At 41.7% G+C, this 19,013-nt stretch overlaps 1 protein-coding gene across 1 annotated transcript in view; it reads left to right on the forward strand.

Annotated features, from left to right (window-relative positions):
- Positions 1-14,977, forward strand: part of LOC106820868 — a 95,956-nt gene extending 80,979 nt beyond the window's left edge. Inside the window, exons 105-123 of the mRNA XM_014825462.1 lie at positions 1,455-1,633; positions 1,771-1,831; positions 2,351-2,483; positions 2,847-3,007; positions 3,290-3,437; positions 3,759-3,877; positions 4,033-4,158; positions 4,661-4,853; positions 5,197-5,303; positions 5,721-5,862; positions 6,250-6,384; positions 6,737-6,933; positions 7,081-7,186; positions 7,538-7,672; positions 8,357-8,435; positions 9,033-9,199; positions 9,549-9,719; positions 10,085-10,363; positions 12,061-14,977. Of these exons, the coding sequence (XP_014680948.1) occupies positions 1,455-1,633; positions 1,771-1,831; positions 2,351-2,483; positions 2,847-3,007; positions 3,290-3,437; positions 3,759-3,877; positions 4,033-4,158; positions 4,661-4,853; positions 5,197-5,303; positions 5,721-5,862; positions 6,250-6,384; positions 6,737-6,933; positions 7,081-7,186; positions 7,538-7,672; positions 8,357-8,435; positions 9,033-9,199; positions 9,549-9,719; positions 10,085-10,363; positions 12,061-12,165 (2,743 nt within the window). The 3' untranslated portion in view covers positions 12,166-14,977. The remainder of the gene's footprint in view (positions 1-1,454; positions 1,634-1,770; positions 1,832-2,350; positions 2,484-2,846; positions 3,008-3,289; positions 3,438-3,758; positions 3,878-4,032; positions 4,159-4,660; positions 4,854-5,196; positions 5,304-5,720; positions 5,863-6,249; positions 6,385-6,736; positions 6,934-7,080; positions 7,187-7,537; positions 7,673-8,356; positions 8,436-9,032; positions 9,200-9,548; positions 9,720-10,084; positions 10,364-12,060) is intronic.
- Positions 14,978-19,013: the final 4,036 nt, after the last annotated feature.

Here is a 19,013-nt window from a genome sequence, read left to right on the forward strand (position 1 = left end):
GCCAGTCGACCTACTTTCGAGCAACGTCCACTTTTGGGCAAAAAATGGAAATGGCCATAAGTCAATTCAGGTTCAACGGATTTTTCTCATTTCTAGTATGTCCTTCTAGTAAGGACTGGCCCCAAAACATATCACACGGGTTTTGATATTTTTTAGCTCATCTGACGTAGTCAGATGCAGCTTGTAGAATCGCATGATTGTCCGTCCGTCTGTCCGTCCGTCCGTGCGTCAACAGTTGGGCACAAATCTTAACCGCTCGACGTACGGTCACGATATTTGGGACGTGGGGCGGTAATCCGAAAACGAGTTGGGATGTCGAAGCTGGGGGTCAAAGGTCAAGAGGTGTAAAAGAAGGGGAAACATTCCCTCCTTAACTTAAGGTATAGTGAGGAAATGTAGAATTGCAGCACAAATCTAAACGGCTCGACCTAGGCTCGTGATAGTCGGTGTATAGCATCATGGTAGGAAAAGCCATCACTGTGCCGAAATTGGAGGTCACAGGTCAAAGGTCAATGGGCACAGGGCAGATTTTAGACATTTTCTGAGGACATGGTCTGAAGGAGCGATTGAAAAACTTTTTTGTTTCAGCGGTGACCTAGCATTTTTATGGCTTTAAATGAAAGGACCATGAAATGTACTTTCTGCTGACATGCTAAGAGTAAGTGTCGGATAACCTTTTGGCCCTCAAGAGGCGGGTTAAACATGGATTTGTTTACTGTTAGAAAGAATTTGACTGCCGGGTTTGCTAGTAGGATCTATACATGCCTGGATGTATGAGGCTACAATGTCCCAGTGAAATTTCAAAAGCTAAATTTGGTTAAAGAAGGTGTATGTTCCTTAAATCGTATAATTTCTATGGCATGCTGTACTGTCAGTGTGTTACATGTAACGTATGCCACTGTCAGTGCATGTGGTGGTGGTACTGTGTTGTTTTTGCCTGCGTTAATTAGTTACAGGTGGCAGCTCTCTATTGTAGCCTGTAGGCTTGTGTAGGTAAATGGATGAGTGCTTACCTATTCTGTCTTGCAAATGGTTGTTGCTACTACGTACGATGGGAGCTTCCATCTTTAATCTGAAGACACTTAAAGGTACGAGTTGCCACGAGATGGCGGATCGTTATGAACCAACGAACATTCCTTTGAGAAGGTTTTTGATACCATCCCTGTGCATTCCACTGTTTCGGCGTGTATGTGAACACATTTGGGACTAACAGGGTTTACTAGAATCCCACCACTTCACCACAGAGTCACCGCAGTAGACGTTAGATGAGCGCTGTCGCTCTGCGGCACTTGTTGAATTCTGTGATCCTCATAAATTTGTTTGGTTGCAATCTAGTGCAGCCTTATGCATGATGGGTTATATCTTCTTGAAATTGCATGTTCTGAATGCAGCCTTGTTTTCAAACCATTCATTGTTTACAATTGGGTAAACACTTGTTGTGTGTTCTTTAATAGATTTGGTGGCTGGACAGTAGGTGACACCATAGACAGCAACAAGGACAGCATCAGAACACGTGGCACAGTGTGGTTTGACAATACAGGATTTCATTCCCTCCCTTCCTACTTTAATGGCATGACCAATGCCATCTTGAGGCAGAAGATCAAAGATATGGATGCAGACCCTTCAGAATACGGTAAATATTTATAAACGTCACTTATTGTGTGATGGTTATTGATTTTGCTAATCTTGAACTGACCCCTGACCCTGACTCCCCAACTGTTGTGTAGGAAAATAGGAAAATGCACCCAAGACTACTTCTTTTCTTTGCAGGCATTACTACATATAATCATCCACTAAAAATGCACCATGAGCAGCTCAATAGGCAAACCCTGTAAGTATGAAGAGAGGATTGCTCTTGCAGCTATTCTTATCAGGAATGATGCAATTGTTGTTTGCGATATTGTGTATTAGACTGTTAAATAGTATTGACTTATAACCTGTGACTAAGGTGAAAGGGCACCCTCTTCCTTCACACCCTAAAATTAGCAAGTTGAATTACTTACAAGTTTGCGTGTGTGCTTTTAGAACTTATTACTATTTAATATAGACAGCTCTGTGAAGTTTGGTGTCAGCTATTGTCATTCCATGGTTGTAGATCTATTTGTATATGCAGTATGGTGCAGAACAGTATGCAGATTTGCAGTATGTTATCTGTATGTACCTGTCGTCTGTATGTCATCTGTCATCTGTCTGTATCATATGTCATCTATCATCTGTCATATGTCATATGTCATCTGTCTGTCTGCGGTCATCTGTATGTCATCTGTATGTACCCAGCTGTCATGGTGTGAAGTGTTGACGGTATAAACTTGTGCAGTAATATAAAGTTTGTGCGTACTACCCGTAACAGGCAGGGGCGCGTCCACGACGTCGGTATTGCTCTCACGATACTCGTGGCGTTTGCGTTGATACCGGCCGCCTTCGTCGTGTTCCCGATCGAGGAGAGAAACAACGAGGAGGCTCAGCTGCAGTTCGTCTATGGAGTATGTGATGTTGGGGTGTCGCAACCTAATTTAGGTCGATTAGAATCAGAAACACAATTAGAATATCTTCTCAGTTAAGCCATCAGTATCGTACCAAGTTACATAAAAATACAGTTATAATATAGTCAAATACGTGAAGTCTTTGAAATAGGTGCAAATGTCACGAATAAAGATTAGTAGTGTGCTGTCCTGTTACCAGACATCCAGACATCACAACCCTGCACGTATAGGTCGTGCATTATATCCTGCTCATGACATCTTATGTGCATGCGTGCTCGTGTGAACGTGTGTTTACATGTCGAAATTATCTAACATTGTCATCGGGCAGTACGAGTAGCGCATAACTGCTTTTGTCTCACGCAGGTGTCTAGGAGCATGTACTGGTTTTCCACCTTCATCTTTGACATTGGCTGTTACATTGTCTCGGTGGCCCTGTCTATCGTCATTTTGAACGTGTTTGGCCTGCCAGAATACAATGACAGAGAGAACTTGGGAGCCATCTCCCTGCTCTTGCTGCTATACGGGTGTGTATACATCTCAATCGTATAGTTAATTATTCAAAGCCTGATTGTAATTTTAATTCATATTTCGAACTGATGGATTGATTCTGGATGTCACCTTATCACTTGTGCAGTTACATGTAACAAATGAAAGCCAGTGTGATTGTATTCTATTGCCATTTATAGTCACCATCTGTTGGCTTATTTAGGTAGAATAATATTTATCAATGTCGTGCTACTGCATAAAGAATATATAGAGAACAGCCTGAGCATATTTTGATGAACCGTACGCTATTTTATTTCTAGTTGGGCATCAATTCCGATCGTGTATATTATGGCGAAAGTACTCAGAGACTCGAGTGCCGCATATGTGCTGATATTTGGAATCAATATGGTGATCGGCATAAACACCATGTTCCTAGTGCTGCTGCTCAGTCTCTTCCCCAAGATACCGGTAAGCTGCATTCTTATTCACGTAGCACTATATAGATGTGAACTTGGCTTTAATTTATGCTGTTATGGCGCACGTATTCAGCATTTGATGATAACTAATTGGTTGTCATATCTAGTTGGCTTCCTTTGGGTAATTACATGCATTCAAAATTTTCATTTGCTAACGTTAACCTTACTGTAAGTTGGCAGTAAATCCAAATTGTTTTTAATGTACAACCATTTATTGGTATTGGGATTCAGTGTCTTGAGTTCCTGCGTAATCTGTTATTGATGTTTTATTTGATTGCCATGTATTTCATTGAGAGCTCATTGTGGATTTCAGGCGCTAGTGAATGCACATCATATACTGCAGTGTGTGTTCCTAGTGTGCCCTCAGTATGCCATGGCGGGTGGCTTGATTACACTCATACGCAACCAGGTTGAGACGGACATCTTTGAGAGGTATACACTTCACAACATTCGGTGACAGCAGACGAGCACCATAAATTGTGTGAGACTTGAGATGCACTAGAACCTATGCTGGTTATGTTGGTTTCGCAAGTTTTATTAAATTGACGAATGAATATGGATGCTAATGTACTTCTGTTCTGCTGCAGATTTGGTCTGGACGTGTACAAATCTCCATACACCATGGAGATGCTTGGCTGGAACTATGTAGCATTGGCCATTCAAGGCACAGTGTTCTTCCTCATTGTTATACTGGTAAACGGATGCAGATGCAGGTAGGTGGCCATACTTACAAGGGGAATATCAGTAACGTGAACTGAATCGCATTAGCTTAGTTAGGTTATAGGGTGTATGTGTATAGGGTCCGATGTGTGTGTGTGTGTGTGCGTGCGTGCGTGTGTTCATACGTGATCGTGTGTGTGTGTGTGGTTATTTGTCTCTTGTTTTTCATCCATCTTTCAAACTTTCATGTTTCCTGTGTATTATGCCCTCTCTGTCTTTCTTTCTTTTCTCTTTTTCTAACATTCTGTCTCTCTTGCTTGCTCTCTTTCTCTCCCTCCTTTCCTCCCTTCCTCTTTCTTTATCTCTTGCTGCCCCCCCTCTCTCTCTCTCTCTCGGTCTCTCTCTCTTTCTCTCTCGCTCTCTCCCTCTTCCTCCCTCCTGTCATTCCTCTTTCTTCCTTCCCCTCTCTCTCTCTCCCTCTATGTCTCTCCACTCTCTCTCTCTCTCTCTCTCTCTCAGCATATCTCATCTCTCATCACTCTCTCTTCCACATAGCTTTGGCAGCCAGCATGGAAAGGAGGTGGCGATAAAGGAGGATGAGGACGTGCGGATGGAGCGTAAGCGCGTGCATGCAGGAGGTGCCGAGGACAATCTGCTCAAGCTGTTTGACCTTACCAAGGTCTACCAGAACGTGCTTGGCCGCAATGTTGCCGTTAACAAACTCTGCGTTGGTATCCCGCGGGGCGAGGTTAGTGCATCTTATGATCTAGTGGGATTCTTGTACGTACTTGAGGTGAATGCTGGTCTGGATTATCCAGGATAGCATAATGATAGATATGGGCATGGGCATAAGAATCTTCCATGGATCCACGTTTTTCCAAGATTTCTGTTGTCTAATTCATCATTCCGGAGACCTTGGAGTGAATCAATGCTTATATTTACACTGTTTTGGCTTACAAGAAATGATTCAGTAGTGGATTCAAGGTCATGTTAGGTTATAGTGCAGAGTTGTCTTTAGTTTTCAATTTTGACAATCTAATAGCAGCATTACTGCACCTTAAGTTACAGTGAATCATTGCTGATATTTACAGTGTTTCGGCTTACTTGGCGTGAATGGTGCTGGAAAGACGACCACATTCAAGATGCTGACAGGACACATATTGCCTAGTGAAGGAGAAGCCTTACTGAACGGCACAAGGTGTGTCCAGCATGTGGAATAAAATTTCATAGACTGTTGTCTCAGTAAGACCAGTATATACCATTTCCCTCACACGAGTATCAAATGTAAGGATTTTTGGCAATACCGAGGTAAAAAAGCTGATAAACATGAAGCTAAAAATTGAATATTAGCGATTTAGACATTCTTGTGCAATGGTTGCAAGCAGTGAAAAGTGGCAATTAAGATGGTTCAAAATGTTATGCACGTTTTGTGGCAAAAGGCTAGCAACCTATAAAGCAGATTAGTTGACAGGTATGTAAGTGTTCCGAAAATTATTCTCGAATGCTTCTTAACAAAATAGAGCAGGACAGCAGAAGTAACTATCAATTATTTTCGCCTGTGATGCCTGGACGTTTTTTCCTAGAACCAAGTCTAACCTGTTGCCCTTATTGACAGCATCACTGATGGCATCAGCAACATGCAGAATGCTGTCGGCTACTGCCCTCAGGCCAACGCTCTCGATAGCTACCTCACCTGCAAGGAGATGATGACCTTCTATGCGAGACTTCGTGGCTTGCATCATGACGACACTAAAGAGGTTAGTCGCAAGGGCATGGCAAGAACGCATTCGTCTCATTTAAGGGGCGATCTGGAAAGCGAGTCACGACCACCCTTCCCTTTTGTGACTGTATATTAATTTCATGCCATGCTAATTTTTCCAGTAAAAATTCGTCACAGTTAAATGAGATACAATATTTCAAAATAAAAATTATGTGGTCAAGATCTAATGTCAAGTGTTCTCTAAAATATTTGTCATAGGTATCTCTAACTCGTTGTCTCCACCTTTAGCATCCATTCACCTTCTTCACTGATTTGAACCTTACATCCTTGATATTGGGAGATTGCTAGTCAATTCCTCGTATACTAGAGCTATATGCACTGTGAGCGTTTGCTTAGTTTTGCTGCTGTTTTGTGTTGCGTACAGATTATCAAGAAATTGTTGAAGAGGTTCAACCTGTACACACAGAAAGGGAAGGTAGTAAAGCAGTTGAGTGGGGGTAACAAGCGCAAACTATGTGCTGCGATCTCCCTACTGGGTGATCCACCGCTCATTCTCATGGTAGGTGTCACACTATGCCCAAATTCCTACTTTATGCTAGCATTTAGTTCTCTTGCTGACTGGAGAGAATTTATGTAATTTATATCACCATGGGTCTTCATCAAGTTTCATACACACTGTCTCTCACTGTCTTTTGCTGGAACTTTTATCAAGACTCGAAAGAAATCTTCTAAAAGTTTTGTGCAAATTCATGGTTATTTAAGTTATTTAAGTTAGTATATTTATTTTATGACAAATTTATGAATTTTACAATATATATATATATAGATAGATAAGTTTCACTATAGTAATAAAGCAGTCAGTATTCCTTCCGTGCCGTGAACTTGCATCACTGCGCTTGTACAATTCTAAGGATGAGCCGACGACCGGCATGGACCCACAGACGCGCCGCCTGGTGTGGAACAACATAAACAGCATCATTCGCGACAATCGTTCAGTGGTGCTGACTTCGCACAGCATGGACGAGTGCGACAATCTGTGCACACGCCTCGCTATCATGGTCAATGGGGAGTTCCAGTGTCTCGGGAACCCGCAGCATCTGAAGGACAGGTACGTGAGGGATTACGGGTTGGCCTGGGGAACAAAAGGAAGCTTGCCACACCACAAGGATAGGTGGGTGGGAGACGGGAGAGAGAGGCAATAGAAATGCAGTGGAGAACATACTTTGCTGTGACAGTGATGTGGCATCTTGTGTAGGTTTGGAGACGGATACACGCTGATAGTAAAGATGAAGCGTGACCATGGCGACGTGATGCCGATAGTCACCTTCTTAGGAGGCCACTTCGCAGGCTGTGTCTTCAAGGTTTGTCGCCCTAGTTATTACATAATGATAGCATCTGGCTGTCGTCAATCCACGCTGTTAATCTTCTAATTATGTATTTATATCTATCATAATAAAACTAATGTGACAATGTACATATTTATTAAAATTGCAAATTAAATTAAATTGCATATTTATTATGTTGAACATTATTTTTCACCTGTTCACATTTGCAAGTTATGTAGTTAGACAGTGTCAAAAGTTAATAATACCTTATTAGCTATTAGTCATCATTAGGTTATACCTTATTAGGTTATAACTCTGTATGGTGTCAACCACTCCTTAGTGCATTAGCTTATACAATACTATGAGTAAATGCGTTTGCCTAAACAGAATCACGCGTTCAACACCTTGGAGTTCAGCATTCCGAAGACCAACAGACTCGGCCTGATATTCGACATCATGGAGTTAGCGAGACATAATCTGCATGTGGAGAATTACTCTGTTTCGCAGACCCATCTTGACCAGGTGCGGCATTACTGTCAGCCCTCTGTACGCGGGTGTCGCTTTCCCCCGGGCGTAGATGGACAAGATGGCGTCGGTGGTGTAGATCATACTAGATGCTTCAAAGTCCAAATCTTCCACAGAAAGATTCCACAGTCATACTTTCATGCTAGACATTGCCTTATTTCCCTAACCTCAACCCTAATCCTAACCCTAACCCTAACCCTGACCCTAACCCTGATCCTAACACAAGTGCAGCCACATCATGTGACCGTCCATCTACGCCCGGGGGAAAGTGTTTCCCTTTAATCCTAACCCTAATCCTAACCCTAACCCTGACCCTGACCCTAACCCTAATCCTAACACAAGTGCACCTACATCACGTGATCGTCCATCTACGCCCGGGGGAAAGTGTTTCCCTCTGTACGCTCGGCTAAAAGCAGTAGTTTATCTGAACCCAGTAGCGCCATCTATCTACACCCATATAGCCTAAATTTCTGGAAGACGAACCTAATAGCTTGACTGAGCAGCCTAGTGTGATTATGGAATAAAAAAAATGCTGCTCAAATGTGCTCATCGCCAGGCAAGTGATATTCAAAGAAATTGAAGATGAAAGAGAAAGAAGAAGATTGAAAGAATTCAATTGAAGGTCATTTGTTTTTATACATTAATTGTTTTAATTATGGGGCATTGCCATCATTGCTGCAGGTGTTCACCAGCCTTACACGCCACCAAACAGATGGCCTTGTAGAAGAGATCCATGCTGGGGCCATGGAGCTGGAGACAGGTACGTTTTCCACTTCGAAACTATATGCTGCCGCACGAAGGGTCGTTGTCGTATCAGGTACTACATATATGTACCCGAGGTAGTTTTAGGTTGTTTAGTATTATGTTTATATTTTTATATGAGGTATGTTTAGGGTTAGGGTTAGGGTTAAGGCTAGGGTTAGGGTTAGGGTACACTTCTGTAGTACAAGTCTGGTACACTTTGTGTATACATACATGTACCTCGGGTACATATCTGTAGTACCTGATACGTCAACGACCCCTTCAGCACTACTGCACTTATCATGTCCCCATGATACGCTTGCATTTACTATACTCATTCTTTTATCTTAGACAAACATTTCTAATTACTGTTTGGCTTGTACTGTTTAGCAGTAAAACAAAAAGCAGTTACTCCAAAAGCAGGCACTATTCCCGCTACAAGATGAAATATTCCACGTACCCTTCTGGTACAGTACAATAAATATAATGACCTTTTACATCATCCCTGGTCTCATATGGCAACTGTATGCGTCCGCAATCGTTCTGAGATTGATCAGTCGCATACCTGATAATCAAATTTCTTGTATGTCGAGTACAGATGTTTGTGCTGTTGCAGGGACTGGAGCGAAGTTGGCTGCAGACAACAGCTTCTACATGTTTGCAAATCCAGCGTTTGACGTCACCTCGCCAAGGGAGTCGGGGTCGTACCTTCGCCGCTCCTACGTTCCAGAAGAGCACCATTACGAGAGCATACCGAAGTCTACCTATGAGCAAAACCTTCAGGTAGGTATTACTTGCTGACTGGCTCGTGAATAAGTAAATCAACGACTTCCTTTCGGCAGTTGTAGCAGTTGCAGCGCCACCTGTTGGCACAATACAGAGATATCTAACAGATCAGTTCACAGCACATCCGTTATAGAAAACGTTGCTAAGTCACTGATCTCTATACACTAACTGGAGAGCGGTTAGCAACCCACTCGGAAAAGCAACCACTCGGAAAAGCTGCACGGTGTGCACCCCATAACATTTCAGATGGAAAATGACGAAACAAAGCTCATTTTATCATTCTCATTCGCATAAATAGGGGAGTGAATTATAGATATAGATATTCTTTGTTCCTACACATCTGCAGGTGACTTCTCCAGTTGTTCCTGACCTGGAGATGGACCACAGCCTGAAGGCGGAGGTGCACAGTGGCGCCCTCGCGCAGGCTGAGCTGAGTGACGTGGATGACACTTACTCGGAGGTGCATGAGGCAGAGTCGCCCTTGTATGCCCGCCCTCACTACGCCATGGAGATACACGTAATGAAATACAAGAAAACATAAAATAAATCAATAATAAATTAAAATAATAAGGAATATATAATTATACATACTATAAGCAAATAGACGCTGGTGACTGGGTGCAGCAAGGCAATAACAAGAGTAACAAAATTGATTGTTTCGTTATGTGATATGCTGAGTGGTGTTTAATTAGGTAGAGTCTTTCACACCGTTGAACAGCCTGATTGCCCTGTGGGTCTGTGGATACAAGAAAATATGCAATGTATATATATGTGTGTGTGTGTGTGCGTGCGTGCGCATGTGTGTATATATATAATAACAATTATTCAGTGTAAGCATGTACGCTTACAACACTTAAATATGTGACCGTGCTTATCATGCAGAGCTCGTTAGAAAACGAGGAAGATGATAGCGTCGATGGTGGGGCAGCAGCGCCAGATGTCCGGGAGGCAAGTGTACTGATACCACTAGGAGAGGAGGTGAGCGAAACGTCAATAGGCCCTCCATTGACTGATAACGATGACACACGCGATTCGCCGCGGTCGCAGCAGCTGGTCGAGAAAGATGCACCCCCTACGCTACCGACACAGCAGTGGAATGAAGAGCCCATGTCATCTCATCCGGCTTTTACAGAGGAACCAAAAAAGGAGCCAATATACAGGGTAATGTATGAAATGATATCACGAAGCTGATCCTGTCTTAAACGTTAATTTTGTGGTGAGCATGGACATCAATCCCTTATATTGCAGTATAACTTTAGAATGTTTTGTGGATTAAGTTATAGCTTAAAATATTTGCAAATGCATGTAGTTGGTAATAATTGATTGCTAAAAGCTCAAATTAAATCCTGACTTTAGTAGTAAGTCTTGCAGTAAATTGCTCACCCGTAGTAAACCCTAGTATAATTATAATGCTGTGAAGTTCACCACGTTGTTATTTTACCAGATTTATACCAGATTTTATATTGATAGCTTTCTTTTTTAGCTCATCTGACATAGTCAGATGCAGCTTGTAGAATCGCTTGATCGTCCGTCCGATCGTCCGATCGTCCGATCGTCCGTCCGTCAACAGTTGGGCACAAATCTTAACCGCTCGACGTACGGTCACGATATTCGGCACATTGGGGGGGATCGTCAAAACGAGTTGGGATGTCGAAGCTGGGGGTCAAAGGTCAAAGGTCAAGAGGTGTAAAAGAAGGGGGAACATTCACTCCTTAACTTAAGGTATAGGGAGGAAATGCAGAATTGCGGCACAAATCTAAACGGCTCGACCTAGGCTCGTGATAGTTGGTGTATAGCATCATGGTAGGAAAAGCCATCACTGTGCCGAAATTGGAGGTCACAGGTCAAAGGTCAATGGGCACAGGGCAGATTTTAGACATTTTCTGAGGACATGGTCTGACGGAGCGATTGAAAAACTTTTTTGTTTCAGCGGTGACCTAGCATTTTTATGGCTTTATTGAAAGGACCATGAAATGTCCCTTCTGCTGACATGCGAAGAGTAAGTGTCGGATAACCTTTTGACCCTCAAGAGGAGGGTTAAACATGGATTTGTTGACTGTTAACGAAGGCCTGAACTGCTTTTGCTATTGTGGATGTGAGGCTACAGTTGCACAGTACAATTGCAAAGGCAAATGTTTGTTGAACAAGGTTTACGCTCCTTAAATCATATTATTTTCTAAAGCAGTCTCTGTATTAGCACACTGAGTAGCACCCTGTATTAGCACACTGTAATGAACCCTGACTGCTCGTGTGTGTAGGCAAAAACATGGGGGCAGCCCATTACGCATGCATGGGGGTGAACTGGCACTATTCTAATCATAATTATTTTAATCATAATAACCTGCAATGCAGATGTGTTAACTCACAGCTGAGCGAAATTCTCCTTGCCTGAATATACTCCTGCCCTGCCTGCAACTCAATGGAGTGAGGTTATCACGCACGAAGGGTGATCCCATCTTTGATTATTGATGACACTTGCACGCGCCATCTCGCGGCAACTGCTTTTGCTATTAGAGCATCCTTCACCCGCCCCCTCCCCCACTCTCCCCCCACCACCACCACTACGCTCGCGCTCGACACATATCCATGATAACATGTTAATATAGCGAAGTCACAACTGTATCTTTATTACTGTACTACCGGTATAGCAAAGCCTAGCTATCATAGATTTTAGATCTGTATTAGTAGTATCCTAGATATATGCTCTGAGCACGAACGCGGGGATGGGACGGTGCTCTTCATTCGTTTGCCAGTGAGTTTAGCATCAGAACACCTGCCGTCAGGTGAGCGCTGTCGCTCTGCGGCACTTGTTTAGTACACCTACGTCATGTATAACCCCATTATATCTTTGATTTTAGGTTAAAATCTCATTAAGTGATGATGAGGAGGAGACAGAAGAAGCTGCGGGAAGTGTAGCGGCTGAGGACGGATACCTTAGTGATGATGAAAACACTAATCTGTAGAGACGATGCCAGGAGCCCTGTAAATTAAAGCGGAATTAACTCCTAATGCCTCCAAACTATGCGAAACTCTTGGGCTTTGCTCCCACCTCCATGAAAAATGCGTTAGCTACACTCCTCATTTTATAACCATCAAAAGCTGTGACCTGTATTAAAACATTATTGTTTTATTCGTAACCCACGGGTGTATACGAAAGTGCTGGCATTGATCAACATTTAAGTAGAGAGACCAGAAATGCAGTGCTGCTACAAACCTAAATCCTAATATAAATCCTATATATAAATATAGGATATATTCCTATAATATAAATCCTGCACAGTTGGTCTACTACACATTTGTTTATGTAAATCTGTGGTTGCAGGAACGTCCAGAAAACGCAGGCAAGCAGATTCATTGGCATGCATTTTTGCATAATATATCAGCATACACCGTTACGTACGTGCGTGCGTGCGTGCGTGCGTACGTGCGTGGACGTGTGCGTGCACCTACTGTTCCCCTCTGTTTAGTGTTGTAATGATAATTACCTGGTGGCACACCTATATACAGCACGGTCTCCTACATTGATGCAGTTGTATTGTGATATTTTGCATAATGGTTGCCCTCTAATTGGACTTTTCGTCTATATACCAGTAATCATGACAGTTTTGTATTGCGGGGGTGTTACATACCAGTGTCGTTTTGGTACTTTTTTGTACTTTTGGTGTAATGTTTTTTTAAATAATTTTAATGATTAAAATACATTCAATATTTTATAGCAAATAGTTTAGTATTGTGATGGGATTAGCGGAACAATGAAATTATTATTGTAATTCGAGATCCTTTGAAATTATCAGTAGCAGTACACACCAATTTGCTTTTCATCAGATCTGGAGCACGTAAACCGAGCGCGAACGATGGTGAAAACTGAACGTTGTTGGAACTACGTGTGTTACGTACTTCACTGTAACTAAGACATGTCTTACAGTGTGTATCGTTGGGGGTATTCGCCCTAGGGTTCATGTGCTCTTGATTAGATGCATTCTTTCTTGTGTGTGGATAATATATGTAATTGCGGTAACGTATTTAGAGTAGAAATCTTCGGTTATGAATAATGCATCAACAAACGAGCTTATTTTACCATGTTTATATAAAACGAATTCCTAGAAATGTACTCAAATCTAGCCAAAATTTCTATGTTAAAGTTGGGAATAATTTTAGCTTTGGTCATTTGGGCAAAGTTTAGTCATTAGTCAGTGTATAAATAGATAAGAAGAGGCTATTGTAGTAATGTAGTATTTCATGAACGCAAGTCAAAGAGATTTGGTCATGATGTACAATATACATCTGATATGTTTGTTAAAGAAATTTTCTGATTTTCTTAGTGAATATTCTCTTCTGTGATTCCGTAAACATATCTATAAAATTGCGTAGGTACTTTATAGTGATGTTATAGTAGTGTATGCCGCAACTTCCGCCGGCCCGCGATAACATTTCGACGGGAGTCGCGAGATGTGTGCCTTGTTTAACCAAGAGATTTCCAGGTGCATTTATGTGCTACTAAAAGATTTACAAGTGAGATTATCCGCGTAAGTCGCAGGGGTCTAACTTGCATGCAAATATTGTGCAGCTGGAGTCTCGGAGCGTGGATTATGCATTTGGGTAATCTTGGGTCCAAAATATTATCGAAAAAATATACGTATATAGATCGCACAGAAAACGAAATTTTGCACGTGATTTCTCCTCCTATGCGAGCTGAAGTGTTAGCAGCGCTTTGCTATTGGTGATGCACATTTTTATACTTTTCTACCTAGTCTAGTATGTAATTATTGGTATTTTATCTATATTCGTATCTTTTATATTTTTATAAACGTTTTTGGAAAATAAATATGCGTATCAGTATGTAAAATCTAAGCTACATAATGGTGTTAGGGTCATTGTATGCTGTGCATGATATAATATCCCCTCATCATATTATTCACATATCTCACGCAGCTTTTCGGCGGCTACAAGATCGTGGTTTGAAAATTACGGATGCAGAAGCCATATATAGGCATTTCAGTTATTTACATAGTCTAGTATGTAATTGGTGTTTTATCTATATCCGCCTCTTTTATATTTTTATAAACGTTTTTGGAAAAGAAATCTCCTATGCGTATCAAGTATATAAAATATAAGCTACATATTGTATGCTGTGCATGATATATATCATAGAGGGTACAGTACTCCCAGCATAATCACATAATCGCATATCTCGCGCAGCTTATGTGTTTATCTATGGTACAAGGTTTGATAATTACGGATGTAGATGCCATATATAGGCATTCAGATTGTGATAGGCAACTACAAACTACTTTTTGTATCAGGAAGCATAGTTTTATATAGGCAATTAACTACAGAATCCGATGGGATTTTGGTAGTTGTTCCTATCAATTCTTTGAAATAACTCATCAAAGGTTTTAAATGCTTAGCAGATGTTGCAGATAAGATGGCTCTTATACTGTGAATTGGGCATTTAATGGATTAATCTTAAGCTTCTATCTGTTTTGGCCTGTAAGGTAAGAAATTGTCGCTGTTGACGTTTCAGAAAAAGTTATGAAGACGTGTCACAAACATCAGTAATTGAATTGTACAGAAACGTCCTGTATTACTCGATTTATTTTGTCTGTATATCGTAATTATATGCAATAGCAATGCACTAGATTATTCGAGTGTGACACGGTATAAATAGTTATCTACTGAGCATTTATATTCAAGGTTTTTTACACGTAGATAGTTTATATATAAACATTTCAATACTTTATGGTACTATGCAATAAACATAATAACGTTTCCTTATATGAGGTATGGTGGTTTTCTGTATATAGTATTGTTTCTATTACAGTTGTGGTTACACTATTTAGGCTATATGTGTAATTGCCAAAATAATAAGAATTAGGACTATAGTAAGTATATGTAATTAACCTGTTAACAACAGTTTCCACAATTGGTTTGGTTATCTTTGTCGAACTGAATGAAGTAGTTTGGGTTTGTAACCTACGGAGCTTTTAACGGGACTTGAGCAACGAAAAAAAAGCTTCGTATTAATACAAATGGAGCCAAAAAGAAAATATTAGATTACAGCAAGATACGAATCATAGCGTCTTAGTATGAACTAATTAATAGATTGCATCGCCAAAGTCAATTTTGATTCCACATGATAGTTTGTTTTTACGAGATAATTTTCTACATCAGATGGCTCATACATACATGATAATATTTCGCACGCGTGCGAAGACACGGATGTTCATCGTTAGTCTATAACGCCACAGTCGTTGACGCATACATAGGACAGTGCAGTGTATCTGCCCCTACAAGAGGACATGATCTACAGAGCCCCCACAACCCTTGAATTTTGTCCTTTGTCCTTAAATGTCCTTAATTATTCTTTTTTGTCATTGAAAGGTATAAAGGGTAAGATATACGCATGTGCGCGCACGTGTGTGTGTGTGTGTGCGTGCGCGTGTGCGTGTGTGTGACGAGAAATATTGCGAGAGAGAGAGAGAGACAGAGACAAAGCGAGAGAGAGAGAGAGTCACGGAGAAGGAGAGGGTGAGCGGGAGGGCGAGAGAAGTAACTATATATTAGAAGGAATATGTGCATCCGTGCCGGTGTGTGTGTGCCGTTTGTGCCGTAAGTGCGTTTGTCTGCGCGTGTGTTACAGTCACACAAACACACATACACACCCACTAATGGACGCGCACACGTGGGTATGGCCGCACGCACGCGTCCGCGTGTATTATAATCGTAAATTAAAATTTTGTGCTTCGGGAGTTGAAAAAGTTTTGGCTGAAATACGGCCATTTGGCTGGCAACCTTTTCACCGTGCGACTGATACCGTGGGCGATACTATATCCGCGAGAGGGGAGTAAGGAAGTGAGCAAGGAAAAGAAACGGAAAAAGGCGAGTATATATATATATATAAATATATATATACATGTGTATCAGGAGCGTATAATGACAAAAAACATAGTGCATATGGCTCTGCATGCGTCTGCATTCCTCGGAGAAAGGCGAAAGGCGAGTATATATATATAGGCCTATATATTATATAATATAATAATATAATATATATATATATATAATATACTATTATATATGATCGTATATAATGAATATATATTATACATGTGTATATGTATAGCGCCCGAGAAAGAGAAAATAGTATGGGCCGCACGGCCGCGCGATGCATTATGAACACGGTTATAAAAAGCGGCGACGTCGCCTCACCCGCGTGAAAGGGCGACGTCGGCGTGTTGAAAAAGGGCGACGTCGCGTTTGAAAAAGGGCGACGTCGTGTTTGAAAAAGGGCGACGTCGCGTTTGAAAAAGGGCGACGTCGCGTTTGAAAATGCGCGACGTCGTGTTTGACAAGGGCGACGTCGTGGTTGAAGAAGGAATAAAAAACACGACGCGACGGCAATTATGGAACAGAAATGTGCGACGTCGTGCGCGACGTCGCACATTTGAATCGCACGACGCGCGATGGCAACTTTGGAACACCATACATTTGGCTGGCAAACTTTTCACCGTGCGACTGATACCGTGGGCGATACTATCCGCGAGAGGGGAGTAAGGAAGTGAGCAAGGGAAAGAAACGGAGAAAAGCGAGTATATATATAGGGGAACCCGGGGCAACCCGGAACACGGGGCAAAGTGGAATTGTCTCAGCAGATCTATGTTGATGCCCCCATCTATCTGTGACTGTTTTCATTAGAAGCTCAGTTGATGATGCATCGTTTTTGATGGATGCCATTTGCATGAATCAGCTATGTGCATTTTTTTGGACGAAAGTCTGTTTTTTATGTGTTTAAACGGATGTTTCTTAAAAATGAATCATCTGCTAAATCACTGTGATCTTGTGGAATTCTTATGTAGGCTATTTTGTTGAATCTAAGGCCTATGTGTGCTATATGCATGATGACATTCTTTGCGTAGTTGTCTGCACAGCGTAACGCCACATGTCTAGAAACTATTATGTGTTCGGGGCAAAGTGGATGGGGCAAAGTGGAACAGGGTTCCACTTTGCCCCGGCCATATTTGATAGGCCTAGTTGTATATCATTTTTATCAGATTATTTATTATGATCTGAATTAGTACTCTCAGTAGCAGGTAGGCCTATATGTCTGTCTTTGCATCATTTTAACACCTAACTCGGTATCATTGGCATAACTGTGTCTTCCCTAGACTTAATGATTGTATAAGCGTCTTATAATGGCATTTTTCTTTCATATTTTAGGCAAAATGGTACGCAACTATGAATTTGATGTTCAGAGTTAGACACTAAAAGAGGACGCAACATTTTTGACACAATATACATGGAGTAAAATGACATTACACCTTGCCCCATAACAGGTTTCACTTTGCCCCGGGAGTCTGGGGCAAAATGAAATATTTATAAATTTTATAATTTTGTATATTTCAATAAAGTCGTTTTTTAAATAAACTTTGTTTGTACCGCCTGTTAGTTCTTGTCCTAAGCCAAAGGATTAGAGCCAAACATTTCACTTTGTCTCGCTCTTTCACAGCGTTTTGGCCAACCAAATTTCTTCGGTCCACTTTGCCCCGGGTTCCCCTACTGTTTAACGGTATCCTTATTTGGACTTTTTCGCTGATGATAACTGTGATACGAGACTGTAGTATTATGCCGAGTAAAAATGTAAACCTGTATAAATGTATAAGTATAAACGTTTATCTGGTTATTCATGCAATTGTATCTAATAATTTAACATATCAACACAAAAAAGTTGTTTCGCCCCTCTCTTTTCCACGCACTTTCTCTTTCTTGCTCTAGCATCATTAGTGCATACAATGTTCATGCTATAATTACAATAATTCATTAATTTATAGCAGTTGAATGGCGTCTCTCCGCCATGCTATATGACTGACTATATATCTGAATAAATTGGCATAATGTGTATCACCATATACTGCGAACAGAGCATGGGCCTAAGAAATTTCCTATAGTTACATTTGTGAAAGTTCGGGCACGTCTTTGTTGTGGCGCAGGTTTCGCACGCGTGTCGCCGTTTGCGCAGAATTATACACATATATCGCGATTTGAGAGCACGCCGCTAAAATTGACTAGAGGCTAATTCGATCACGTCAGAACATGACAGCCTGCTGGCGGCAGCTTTGTCGTGCAGCCGATCAGATGGTGCGACTGGCAGTGTTTGTTAATTTCAGCCCCAGTTTTAATTAAGCTGTCAACGAACCGTTGCCGACGAATCGAGTGCGAGACGCATCTCAGCGGTAGGCGAAATTTGTCCTAGCACCGGGCGCCACCTAGGGGGTCATTTAACTGATTATTGTGCTCGCTGACAATCATCGCCCCTTTATAACAGCTCGACGCACTTTGTGAGTGCGGGGGTGTTCGCGTAAAGGTGGGAGGGGCGGCTGTGTTTCTCAAACTCGGCCAGCACAAGTAATGCAAGATTACGTAATTTCGGTTGCTAACACAACTTCTCTGATTAATTATTTTAATTTCCGTTTTTTTTCCGAATTTATTATTGAATATCCCCCCGCGCATTGGAGTTTCTCTTCGTGCGGACTCGATGCAGCGTATACTGCAAACCATGCATTAGAGCAACATGGTCTGTTCCTGTGTTCTGTTATTCTTGCACCAGGGGGCGGGCCAGCGGGGAGGGTCTTTGTGTGTAGCGTTTCTTGAAAGGTGCAACAATGACGCCGCATTTACATATCGTCTGCGAGATCACGCTCGCTCTGCGTAATTACCCTGTAGCGCGATACTGAGATTGTTGTGTCAGTGACGGCGGGTGGTCCCGCGCCCGCCGCTTTCCCCATGTCAGGGTGGTGGAGGTTATTCCACTAAATGC

The sequence above is a fragment of the Priapulus caudatus genome, unplaced genomic scaffold (genome assembly GCF_000485595.1).
Source record: "Priapulus caudatus unplaced genomic scaffold, Priapulus_caudatus-5.0.1 Scaffold51, whole genome shotgun sequence".
NCBI lineage: Eukaryota > Metazoa > Priapulida > Priapulimorpha > Priapulimorphida > Priapulidae > Priapulus > Priapulus caudatus.